The sequence below is a fragment of the Phasianus colchicus genome, chromosome 16 (genome assembly GCF_987193195.1).
Source record: "Phasianus colchicus chromosome 16, bPhaCol1.hap1.1, whole genome shotgun sequence".
NCBI classification, from domain to species: domain Eukaryota; kingdom Metazoa; phylum Chordata; class Aves; order Galliformes; family Phasianidae; genus Phasianus; species Phasianus colchicus.
Window position 1 is genome coordinate 10,741,343 of NC_143451.1, and position 12,516 is coordinate 10,753,858.

General features: G+C 49.3%; 1 protein-coding gene across 1 annotated transcript; it reads left to right on the forward strand.

Annotated features, from left to right (window-relative positions):
• The first annotated feature begins 3,098 nt into the window (after positions 1 to 3,098).
• On the forward strand, positions 3,099 to 8,215 carry SOX8 (SRY-box transcription factor 8). Its single transcript, XM_031606523.2, has 3 exons — positions 3,099 to 3,862; positions 4,816 to 5,054; positions 5,862 to 8,215. Exons 1-3 carry the CDS (start codon positions 3,420 to 3,422, stop codon positions 6,590 to 6,592), a joined length of 1,413 nt encoding a protein of 470 aa, XP_031462383.1. The 5' UTR covers positions 3,099 to 3,419; the 3' UTR covers positions 6,593 to 8,215.
• Positions 8,216 to 12,516: the final 4,301 nt, after the last annotated feature.

The following is a 12,516-nucleotide window of genomic DNA, read 5'->3' on the forward strand; positions in this document are numbered from 1 at the left end:
TTCAGACCACAACTGATCAAGCAAGCAGCTGAGCGATGTAAATCCAATGTTAGATTTGTATGAGCAGACAGCGGTCTGTGCTGGAGCCTTTGCAAGCGCACACTGTAGGAATGGACCCAATACTATGGTTCATTCTGAGAGCAAAGCTTTTCTGCTCTTTTGCTGCTGTTTTAATTGAAATTAACTGAAAGCTACAGCGGATCTTTTCCTCCCTGTTAGAAATCAGTAGCTGTACTGAAAATGACTGAATTTTGTTTTGCAGAAATCCCTGAGCTGCCGCTGAAATGCCGTATCCTCTGGGCAGAGCATTAATCCTGCAGATGTCAGAGGCTTATTTTAACACGATGCATAGGTTACTCTTATCTGATTAGGGATTGTTTTTTCTTCTCCCTGTAAGGTTCTTTCTATTTGCTCTTTGAAATTCCCATGTAAAGTCTGCTCGCAGTTCAAAGGTAGCCAATTTTTGAAAAATGATAACCTCACCACTTGATCAGATTAAGCCGCAGAGCTCACTTTTGGCTGCAACCCCCCCAGCCAGAGAGGGAATGTGTGCTGCAGAGCATTTCCCATTGTGTGTTCTTGTATGCTCTGAAAATGCATATGAAAATGACTCTCCTGTTCGATGCTGAGATGAAATGTCCCTTTCCTGATGTTCACAGGGCACTGACAGCCCTGCAGCCAGGACATTGCCGTGCAGGACCAGGAGATGTGCTGGAGAGGAACTGGGAATGGGGTCAGAATTCCTCCACCCGTCAGTGATTCTGAGGGCTCCTAGAGACAAGTGACAATGTGATGGAGCCAGGCACACAGATGTGGGATTTACTGCTTGATTCTAAGCAATATTGGCCAGGAACTTTATCAGTGTCAGACTTCACAAAAAATGAAGCAACACTGTCAGTATTGGCAGGTGCCTGACAGACTCCTGCTGTACCCACCCTGTCAAGAACAGCTTATTTATCCCTCTGTTCCACCTCAAATCATCCCTAACCCTGCCCTGTTCAGCACACTGTTTAAGCCTCCACTGAATTACGTGAACCTCAGTGCTCCCCAAAGCAGACTGTGCAGTCTGTTTCTCCTTTGGCCTCTGAGGCTTGATGTAATAGGCATGGTTGAGGAAGTAACCCTTTTCTTCTGCTAAAGGCCAAAGGGTATCAACCAGGATATGGCATGAACCAAACAAACAAAATCACTAAGGAAGAAATACACTCAAACATTCTCCTACAGAAGTGGAACTGCAGCGTGGCTGTACCTGCCCCTTGTCTCAGCCCCTGATGCCCTTCCCTTTCAGATGTCTGTGCTCCTCCCAGCCAGCTGATAGCCTCGGATAAAACAACACATGGTGTGGAATCACCACAGGACCCGTCCTGCAGCTCCATCCTTTGCCCATCCCTGGGCAAACATCCTCGACTCTTCGTCAACCAGATATGGACCTGCAAGATCCCCAAAGCAGGTGTGAGGAAACGTGCCCTGCCCATCCGCAGCTCTCCCCTTCTCCTACCCATCTCCAGGATAAGAGGCAGCGGCTCCTGATGTTCTCCTATCTGCTTTTACATTTGGGCCAGGAGATGCATCTCACTGCCCCAGGCAGCACTGGGGAGCCAGGCAGGACAGCAGGATGTGAATGAGGAGAAAAGCAGAATCGCTGATCTCACATTCCTCAGGGCTGCAGGATGACCTGGCCTGAGGGCAGCAATGAGGGGAACACAGCTCTAGTTGCTATTCCTCACCCCACAGAGCCCTCCCAACCCTACAATGACAATGGGATCTTCCCAGGGCTGCTAGGAGAGGCTGACTGCAATCAGGGACTGAAAGCAGTGACTATTTCTTTGACTCAGCCATCATTCATTCAATGAATGAAATACAATTTACCTGACCACGCAACAAATTCAGTAAGGAGCCACGAGACCCCACAGTGACCGGCATCATTTCTCAGCTGACATGAAGAGTTCTGCTGCGTGTCCCACAGCACTGCTAAACCCACAGCACTGCTAAACCCACAGCCCCACGGAGCTTTGGAGTGGAAGAGATGTTCCTTCACCCCTTGCTCACATGGTTAACATCCAGATGCTGTCGGGAGTCTTTAAGACAGTATTATTTTAAGCGACGCTTTGTGAATTTACATTTAAAAAAGAAAAGCTTTGCCCAAAGGTAATTCATTTTGCAGCTCTGGAAACGGAAAGCTGAAATCTTGAGAAATGACATTAATAAGGAAATGAGAGAGTTTTTAAATAATACAAATTCCTGCTTTGCACTTCATTGAAATATACCCATTTTCCCATAGGACAGAGGTGCACACTGTGGCACACACACACACGAGTGAAAGCAGTTTGAATTCAGAGTGCATGCTTTATTTCAAGGTGAGAATACATTGCAGGAAACAAACGATGCTCACAGCCACACATCGCTGCTATTTCTAAGTGTTGGAGCACAATTCTTATTTTTCCCTGTAAATCTTATGCTTGACCCTATTTTTCCAGAGGGAAAGAGGAGCTGAGGAAGGAATAAAGCCGGAATTCGGGGCACTGCTTTCTTCCAGCCCCAATTACAGGGCTGGATTCCGCGGCTAATTAGAATCAAATGCTTCCAATGAGTTCTGGGGAAGCAGCGCTCGCACTGAACTCGGCCCGGAGGCTGCGGGGGGAGCGGGGCGGCACCGGGCCGCTCGGGACGCACAGAGCACCGCGTTCCTCTCCTGGTAATCACCGACTGAACAGCTAAAAAAACAGCGCAGGGAGCAAGAGCTCAGTGCACCCCAACCGCACCGAGACCCCATTACCCCCCGAATAAAAGGACCTTTGCGCACAGCCGGGGCTTTATCCGCAGCCCAGCCGCCGGGAATCCCCATCAGCCCCAGCGGTACGGCACAGCGGAGCGTCCACGGCGCATTACAGCCGCGCAGCGCGGAGAACAGAGCAGCGAACCGAACCGCTCCGAGCGGCAGCGGAGACTCCGGGCGGGAACGCGGCGCGAAAGCAGCGCGGCCCCGCACCGCACGCACCGCCCCGTATGGAAATGAGCCCCGCCCTCTCCGCCAATCGGGAGCGGCGCTGGGGGCGGAGCCTCACTCCCGCGCCTTAAAGGCGCCCGTTGCCGGGGGCCGCGTTTTGCACTGGATGTGGAGCGCGGCGGCGAACGAAGGGAGCGGTGCGGGGCGCCGGGACTGCTGAGCGAGAGTTTGATCGCAATTTTTTTTTTGTTGGGCTGATTTTGCTACCTTTGTGCCTTTTTCCTTTTCTTGAAATCGTATTCTGCTCAGTTTTTTTTTTTTATTATTTGTGTTTTGGTTTTTTTTTCCTCGCCTTCTGGGAGCCTGCGGAGGGCTGCACGGCACCGCTGCTCCTCTCGGGGCGGCTCAGCCCCGCGCCCCCTTCTCGCCTCCCCCATCCTTTTCCCCATCCCGCCCCGCTCGCGGCCACCAAATGCTCAACATGACCGAGGAGCACGACAAGGCGCTGGAGGCTCCGTGCAGCCCCGCGGGCACCACCAGCTCCATGTCCCACGTGGACTCGGACTCCGACTCCCCGCTGTCCCCCGCCGGCTCCGAGGGCCTGGGCTGCGCCCCCGCGCCCGCCCCGCGCCCCCCCGGTGCCGCCCCGCTGGGCGCTAAGGTGGATGCGGCCGAGGTGGACGAGCGCTTCCCCGCCTGCATCCGCGACGCCGTCTCGCAGGTGCTGAAGGGCTACGACTGGAGCCTGGTGCCCATGCCCGTGCGCGGCAACGGGTCGCTCAAGGCGAAGCCGCACGTCAAGCGGCCCATGAACGCCTTCATGGTGTGGGCGCAGGCCGCCCGCAGGAAGCTGGCGGACCAATACCCGCACCTGCACAACGCCGAGCTCAGCAAGACGCTGGGCAAGCTCTGGCGGTGAGTCCGCACCGCGCATCTCCGCGCCGCCCGGGGACGTTCCGGGGCTTCGCTGCCGTTCGCGCAGCTTTGCATCTCTCTCACCGCATCTTTCATACTGTTTTCTCCCTTTCTCTTTAACGTTTTCCCTTTCTTTAACTTTTTTCCCTGTCCGTCTTTACCCGCGGAGGGGTTCTCAGAGCACTTTGGACTCTCCAGCCCTTGCTCGTTCCTGTTCTTTCCAGCGCTTCCTACATCCCCGAGAAACTCCGCTTATTTTCTTATTGCTTCTTTTACAATGGCTTTTTCTCATGCGCTTTTTTTTTTTCTCAAGCCGGCTTGCTTGCTGCCTAACAATCTGTAAAACCAAGGAAGCCGATTTTTAGCTCTGATTTTGCACTGCTTTCTTACTTTCCCCACTATCAACACCATTACTACCGCTGATGCAAACTTTTCTTGCTGGGCCGTGCGCTGCAGCTGCACCCAACCCGCACTGCTGCTGCCTGCTTGGGCTCCTCGGCAGTGTACAAAGCAAGGTTGGGGCTGGGGGAAGATTTAAGAGAAAGAATCCCGTTGCTTTGCCTTTGGTTCCCACACAAAGCTGGACGTGGGCAGCGCTGCGGGTTGTGGCAGCAGGGTGGTATTTGTAGGGTGACTGTGGGAATTATATTTGGCGAAGGGATGAGAAGTGGCATTTTAAATGGGCTAGGGGGGATGTTTTGTCCGATTATCAATATTGGTAAGGATGTGCTTTTCTCTGCCTCTATAACTGATATTTTAACACATTTTTGCAGTAGGGTTTTGGTTTTTTTGCCGCTACGGCAAATTTGTATTGAACTCTTTGGTCAGTGCAGTGGGGATGTGAGTCAGAAAATAAACTGAAAACTTATAAAGAAAAGATATTAATTTTAGATTTTTCTTTTTCCTCCTTATTTAAAAAATATATATATATTAAAAAAAAAATCTCAAACCAGTTTGTTAAGTGAAAATGAGAAACGTCCCTTTGTGGAAGAAGCTGAGCGGCTCAGGGTCCAGCACAAAAAGGATCACCCGGATTATAAATACCAGCCCCGGAGGAGGAAAAGCGTGAAAGCTGGGCAGAGCGACTCTGACTCTGGGGCCGAGCTCAGCCATCACGCCGGCACCCAGATCTACAAGGCTGACAGCGGGCTGGGGGGCATGGCTGATGGCCACCACCATGGCGAGCACACAGGTAAAGGGTCTTGGGGGGGCTGAGAGCTGTTCATTGTGGGGGTGTTGCATTGTGACTTGAACCTACCAGTGGGAACAAGCCTGCCTGCATGCTCAGAGTCTGTGCTGTGTTGGACTGAGGGGCATCCAAAAGCAGAGCCATTGCTCTAAGAACTGTGGTTTTTGCATCAGGTTGTGAGTGTGGCCATGCATTTACTAAATGCAACTGGAAATGCCTGAAGTGCGAAAATGACTCAGATTTTGTTTTTAGAGAGGGGAATTAATTGTGAGCGAGTACAGGTTAATAATGCATTGGTAAACCTGAAGGGTTCGTGGGGGAGTGGTGCCCCCTGAAGCTCCCCATTTCTCGCAGTGCTGTGAATTGGCACAGGGTACGTGTTGACAGATTCCAGGAGGATTGCGAACGTCCTGCGGCTGCAGGCGTGTCTGCACTCTTGCCCAGCCTGGCTGGGACCTGGCCCCTTCCCGTGTGGCTGGAACAGCATCTCTGCTCAAGGGGAGCCACGCTGGCCTCAGGCCATCTGTGTAGAGGGGTCCTTCTACTGTGAGGGTGACCGCACAGGGATGCAGCACTCATTGGGTTGCTCTTCTCACTATGAAGTTTTGGCTTTGTGGGTATTGTACCCCAACTTGAGGAAATAATGGGGGATGAAGGGGAAACATCAGCCACCTCCAACATGGGGCTCTATTTTAAAGTTGCCCCTTCCCTTTTTGCCTTATGGACGGGGAGAAACATGTGGTTCTTGACTTCCTTGAGAGATGTTTTGTGGTTGCTCTCTTTAAAACTTTCCTGTCCCTTTGTCCCCAGGCCAGCCCCATGGGCCACCCACACCACCCACGACCCCCAAAACCGACCTGCACCACGGCAGCAAGCAGGAGCTGAAGCACGAGGGCCGCCGCCTCGTGGAGAGCGGTCGCCAGAACATCGACTTCAGCAACGTGGACATCTCAGAGCTGAGCAGCGAGGTCATCAACAACATGGAGACCTTTGATGTGCACGAGTTTGACCAGTACCTGCCGCTCAATGGCCATACCGCCATGCCGGCCGACCACGGCCCCAGTGCTGGCTCCTACAGCACGTCCTACTCCCACTCGGCAGCAGGCGCCGGCGGGGCTGGCCAGGTGTGGACTCACAAGAGCCCGGCCTCGGCATCGCCATCGTCGGCTGATTCGGGCCAGCAAAGGCCGCACATCAAAACGGAGCAGCTGAGCCCCAGCCACTACAGCGACCAGTCGCACGGCTCCCCTGCGCACTCCGACTACGGCTCCTACAGCACCCAGGCCTGTGCCACCACCGCCTCCACCGCCACAGCTGCCGCCTCCTTCTCCAGCTCGCAGTGCGACTACACGGACCTGCAGAGCTCCAACTACTACAACCCCTATCCCGGTTACCCCTCCAGCATCTATCAGTACCCTTACTTCCACTCCTCACGGCGTCCCTACGCGACGCCCATCCTCAACGGCTTGTCCATCCCGCCGGCCCACAGCCCCACCGCTAACTGGGACCAGCCGGTCTACACAACCCTGACAAGGCCTTAAAAAGGATGCGTGGAGCCCCCCCAGGGCTTCCCCGACGTATGCACTAATGAAGGAACGAAGAGGAAGAACGTGGAGTGCCGCGATTGTTTCCCAAGTGCCTCCTGAGCCGCTGGGAACTCTGCTCGTTGCGACTGGGTGTCCCCTTGCTTTGAAACTCTCCAAAAGGACAGAGCTCTATTTTTCTTTAATTAATAAAATTAAATAAAAAAAAAAAAGAAGAGTTAAAACGAAATAATGAAAAGGACCGGTGATTCCTTTTGAATAAATGAAGGACAAAACCATTCGACTCCTCTGTGAGGACTGAACTTATTCATTGTGGAAGCTGACAAGTGCAAAATGGGGTGGGGAGGGGGGTGGTGGGGGGAAGGAAGAGATGTTGGAGACTTTCAGGGTCTATTGCAATGTGGGAGACGGACCAACCTTGAGAGCAAGAACTCACCCGGACCAAGGCGTACAGAAAGCAAAACCCCAGCGATTCTGCGTAACAATCTTGTGGGAACAAGCGAGTGTGGTGGGACCAACCAATTACGTGTCTGAAGTGTTTGTTTTGTAGTCGAGAGTTCTTCTAAGCAAGGTTTGGCTGTAATTAACATTTTGTTTTGGGTTTTTTTTTGTTTTTTTTTTTGAAGCTTAAAGTGTTTTTTTTTTTAATCTGTTAAATATGTATTTATGTTCTGTATTATTTTGTCTTTTAATTAATGAAGTAATTTTGTGCAAAAAAAAAAAAGTAGAATTTTAAAAGATTTTTAAAGATGGGGTGGGGAGGGAGCATAAAAATAGTGGAGATGATACAATAAAACGGTGTTATGAGTCTATAGATACTCCTTGGTTTTCGGGTTCTTTTTGTTTTGAACCGCTCGAGGGAGGCTGAAGGCTGCAGCCTCACACAGACCTGGTCATGAGCAGGGAACTCCAATGGGAGCTGCAGCACATTGCTGAGGGGTGCTGCAGGAGTTGCTCCCTAAATTCGGAGGCTCACACGACCGGCCGGCAGCAGACAGCGCCATGTTTTCCTGCCTACCTACTTTCAGGCTCTAACATTGGATTGAAGGCATTGCGAATAGTTGTACACTTTCAGAACCAGGACTACTTTATAGGAAGATGTAATTTAATGAGGAATTATCAACTTCTGCTTTGATTTTTTTTTTTTTATTTTTTTTTAATTTTTTTGGGCTTCTAGGGACCAGGTATCATCCATCAAGCTGTGAAACTAAAATCTTCTCCACTAAAAAAAATGTTTAGGTACTTAGTTTTAGACTAATATTTCATTGATATATTTCTACTTCTTCCATTGTATGCTGAGCATATAATAACCATCTATTTTATGATAACTTGTGCCTTTAAAAACTTTGTAAATCTAAAAACACGTTTCAGATGTTATCATCTTTTTACCTTTTCTACGTTTCCTACTCTTTTTCTAAAAATATTTTTTGCATATTTCCTTTTGGGAACGTGGGGGTGGGGGAAAAATACAGAAAACTCGTTTTTATGCAATCTATTTTTCTGTATAAAGTTTGAAAGACTTTGGCTGTTACTTATCTGTTCTCTTCACTAGCTTCTGACTAAGCAATGCTAACTTTTGTACAGATCAATTTGATAAAATTAAAAGTGGCTTTTTATCAAGTCTGTGTTATGTTTTCTTTCTCCTTGAGCCCATTGCTGTGGAACTCGGAATATTTCTGAAAGAGGCTATTCAGAATAAAACGTTGACCGAGGCTTTCTGTTCTGATGTTTCCTTTTTATCTTGTTTTGTTTTCTCCTTGTTGCTCCCTTTCCCTGTACCTAAACTGTGCCTTACTGCGAGATTGCCTTTATTTTTTTTATACTTCCTCAAGGAGTGTATTTCCATGCAAGTAATCCCAAGGATTTCGTAGGATTTTGTTGAGACTGCTCACGTGAGAAAGGCTTTGCAAGGTCAGACTGCATGGTTTTAGCCCGAGTTCATTCTGTTCTGCACAGCACGGAGGAATTTTACAGTAACAGATTCTGTTTTCTGGTTAGTGAACCCATGTAAATACCTCTTAATTATGATAGCAACAAAATTATACGTTACACGTGGTGCGTGTGTGTGTTCTGTTTTTAATCCAGCCATTAAAATAGTTACGTTTGTGACTTTTTTTGGTTATGTAGATGACGTTGCAGTTTGTTTTCTGCAGTTCAGACAAACGGGTGTGAGGTTCCCAAGCTGGGCCCAAACTGGGAAGAAGGGGCTGGGATTAGATCTGCAAAGAAGTGCACACCGGGCCTGGCTGTGGTGCAGTGCTGTGGAAAATGTTTGAGCATGAGGATAATAAATGTGATGACAATTAACGAAGCTCAAGAACATTAACAAAGTCTGAACAACAGAGTCCCACAGCAAATCTGCTTGCAGCCTCGCCAAGACCTATCGTGCCAGAGTGTCTGTAACTGGACACCATTTTCTCTGTGCTCGTTTACAAAACTTCTGGCAAAATGACTTTATTACACCGTAAGCCAAAGCTGCAGAGTAACTTTCAGAGCAGACTTTCTTTTCTCCTTTATCCTCCCTCCAGTTGCAATGTAAGCTTCAAGTCTCATTCTAGTTCATGTGAGAAAAATTGATGCCCTTTGGCTTTGCCTGCTCTGTACGTTGTTGTGGGACTTCCACTCCGAAGTGCCATGCGTGGGGAAGGAAAAAAGAAGAGTGAGATAGGAATGTAAGTGCTTATCTTTACAGTCCCCTTGATGTTCAGTAGCGGAGCTCACAGTGACTTCACTGATGTCTGCGTTACTCTTTGAGGCAGAGTCAGAATGTCTGCATTGAGTAGCAGTGCACATCACCGAAAATACTGACACTGATTGTTGGCTGACACCCACTGCAAACCTATGGAGTAAAACTCAAAGACGTTACCAGATGTCACAGAGATGACAGGCAGGGAAAGCTCCTTGCCCTGAGCATTCTCAGTGACTCTGACTTCAAAGCATGCTGGAAATCTCCTGATGTTCATTTCCCATGCTTAGTTTTGCACTTACAACCTCCGAGGAGAACACTGATCTGTGGTACAGGTTATAAATGGAGAAGAGCATTTTGCTTTGAAATCTTTGCTGTTTGTACAAATGCGTTTTCATGCATTGTTCCTTTTTTCCATGTGCTGTGTGGATGAAGCCTGCAGAATGAGACGTGATTTTCCCCGAGCTGAATTCCCAGTGTGAATGGCTGCATTGTGTGCTCCCAGCCTGGGCTGGTGGCTCTGTGCTGGCGCGGATCTGGAATGTCTCTGCACAAGTCAATGAGATCAGGTGAAACCAAGGCCAGCTTTTGACCCCCGGCTGTCAACAAAAAAGGGTTCTCAAGATAATTACAGGAATATACAAGTGATAATAGTTCCTCTTTTATTTTGATGCAAGGAGTTATAATTGTTGCTATTTATCTGGATTGCTCGGAAGGCGCTGTTTATTAAGGAAGAGGAAATTAATTTTATAGCCCGTATCCACATTCCTTCTATATGGTGGAAAAAGTCCCTTCCCATCCTCCTTGTTGTAATTTTTCCTGGAGTGATATCAACTTTTGTTACACTTTTTTTACAGTTAGTTATTCGATTTATGGCAAACAAATTCTTATATGGTGTCCCCATGGCAGTGCTCAGCTTTAATAAACCTCATGCAGGGCCATTGCACTCCTTGCACTTCCCGGCTGCAGCCCACAGCTCTTGCAAGAGCAAGAGGAGCTCTCAGGGGTTTGTTTTTCCCATTTGTTCCATGGGGAGGGCTGAGCTCAGCTGCAGTACAAAGCTGGAGAGATTTTGGGAGAAGGAAAGGGATGGAAGGACCGAGGATGAGGATGAATCAGTTCCTGGGGAAGGTGAGAGTGATGCTCCAGCATTTTCCTGCTTTCAGTCTTTGAGAGATTCAGTTTGGCTCCAATTGATACCAGGTTCTTTTAAGCCTTCAGGCTGATCTGTAAGCAGGAACTCAGCAGCAGAAAGGCTTCAAGCTCCCATTCCTGGGAGTGGAGGCAGGGACTTTTCCCACATACTCCTGACTCCGCTCTTCCTTGGAGGCTCTGTAGAGGCTCCACGAGGTTTTTGGGGGTTCCCCACATGGCACACGCCTGGATGATGCTTAGAGTGTCGTGTGAGCTGAGGAGAACCAAGCAGATCCTGGGTCCTTCTGCTGCACCACTGCCAGCTGAGCTGGACTGCCATCACCTTGAGAACCCTTCGTGCCCCTTAGAGGCAGGAATTAGGGACAGCACCAAGCAGCCAAGCACAAGGCTTGGTGAGGGAAAGACATTTCTCAGATGAGTCAGCAGGAGCTGAAAATAATCCCCCAGAGCCCAAACCACAGCAAGCAGTGCTGATGACAGCTTGCTTCATCCTCCTGTCGCCCTGCAGCCGGGTTCCCATCCGCTCTGGGTTCCCATTGTGGGGCTGAGGAGTGAAGGGTGAACACAGGTCACATCAGTGGGACTGTGGCCAGAGCTATGGTCTGAGTGGAAAGTGAATTCATTTTGTTTCAGAGCTGTGCTGCATGAGGAATGAAATGGAAGGCGATGCTTTCTGACAAAACCATGCAACCTGCTAAAAGAAAGGAGTTTTAACAGAGCTCGAGGAACCCGCATCTTCTCCTGCAGCCTGGGGGTGGTTGGGTCCTGCCCAGGAAGGATTTGGTGCTCGGGTGGCTGCAAGCAAGGCTTGGAAGAGTGTCTGGGCACTGCTGGTGACCTGTCAAGAGGTTTCCATATGGCTGTGGGCACAGGCAGACACGCTGTGTCACCGGCTTAACTGGAGTGTTGGTTTTGACCTGATTTAGTGAAGCCCGTGCAAAAAGCCCGTTGGACACACTTATTGAGGTCTAAAAGCCGCCTTCTTTCAGTTTATCTTAAACCAATTAGGAATGAAAAAACAAGCCGCTCCTAATCCAAACTCCGAGTGTGCCCCTCCTGCCTCCCACCACCCGCTGCCGGGGCCGTGTTGGTTTAGGGAAAGCGATGCAAAGCGCGGGTGGCTGCCCGGGCTCCAGCACAGGTTGGGGAGCGCCTGCTCTGCGTCTCCCGGCCGCGCTGGCACCAGTTCCTTCCCCGTATTTGTTTGTGGATGTGAACGCAGGCAATATTGTGACTGTCAGAGACGTGATATTAAAACATTTACCCAAAATACCTCCGCCTGCCTTTCTCCTCCCCTCGCTCTTCTCCCTCCTCCTCCTCCTCCTCCTTTTTTTTTTTGTGCGTCTGAATTCACGACGTAGTGATGGAGTCCTTCACCCAGGAAAGGGTTAAGCGTTTTGAAAGGTCTTGTTTGAGGTAGAGTGAATTTTAACCACCACACACATAACGAATGCGAAACAGCCTGAATTGCTGGTGAGGAGCCAAGAGCACAAGAGAGGAGCTGCTGAATTTTAATGATTCATTATTGCATGGAAGGCCTTTGTCTTCCTTTATCCGGTGCACAATAAAAGAATTAATTGGACAGAAAATGGCAGGGCAAAGAACTGACAAGTCATTAAGGGGCTCTGAATGGCTGATTAGGTGCACATTGGGGGTGGAATTTCAACTGCACTGTTTCAGCAAGGGCTCCAGAATAATAATGGCATGGCACAGTTTATATTTTGTATGCAGTACCAGAAAGGCCTTTATGTCGGCATTGTGGTGCTATTTATTATGCTGTCTATTTAGCCATTGTTGGCATTGTGTTTGCAATAAGAATGCACAAACAAAGTTGAGATTTTTTTTTTCATTTAACTTCGCAAAGGCAAAATAATTGGGAATCAAAATCTCGCTCCGCGGATAGTTTTATTAATTTTTGTGTGTGTGTGTGTCCAGAAATGGCAGTAAATATTTAGACTTGAGAGAAGCAGCTCCCTTTGCAGAAAGGAGAGGAAGGAATGGGCTCCTCCTGCTCCTGCTGGCCGGGGCAGCCTCGTGCAGCTGCAGCGCTGGGTGCCCATCGCTGGCTGGGAAGGACACA

Bases quoted from the DNA above. Each gene is read 5' to 3' on its own strand.
- SOX8 (XM_031606523.2), top strand. From the start codon at position 3,420: ATGCTCAACATGACCGAGGAGCACGACAAGGCGCTGGAGGCTCCGTGC. The intron at 3,863-4,815 runs GTGAGTCCGCAC...ATCTCAAACCAG, and splicing joins ACGCTGGGCAAGCTCTGGCG to TTTGTTAAGTGAAAATGAGA. The intron at 5,055-5,861 runs GTAAAGGGTCTT...CTTTGTCCCCAG, and splicing joins CCACCATGGCGAGCACACAG to GCCAGCCCCATGGGCCACCC.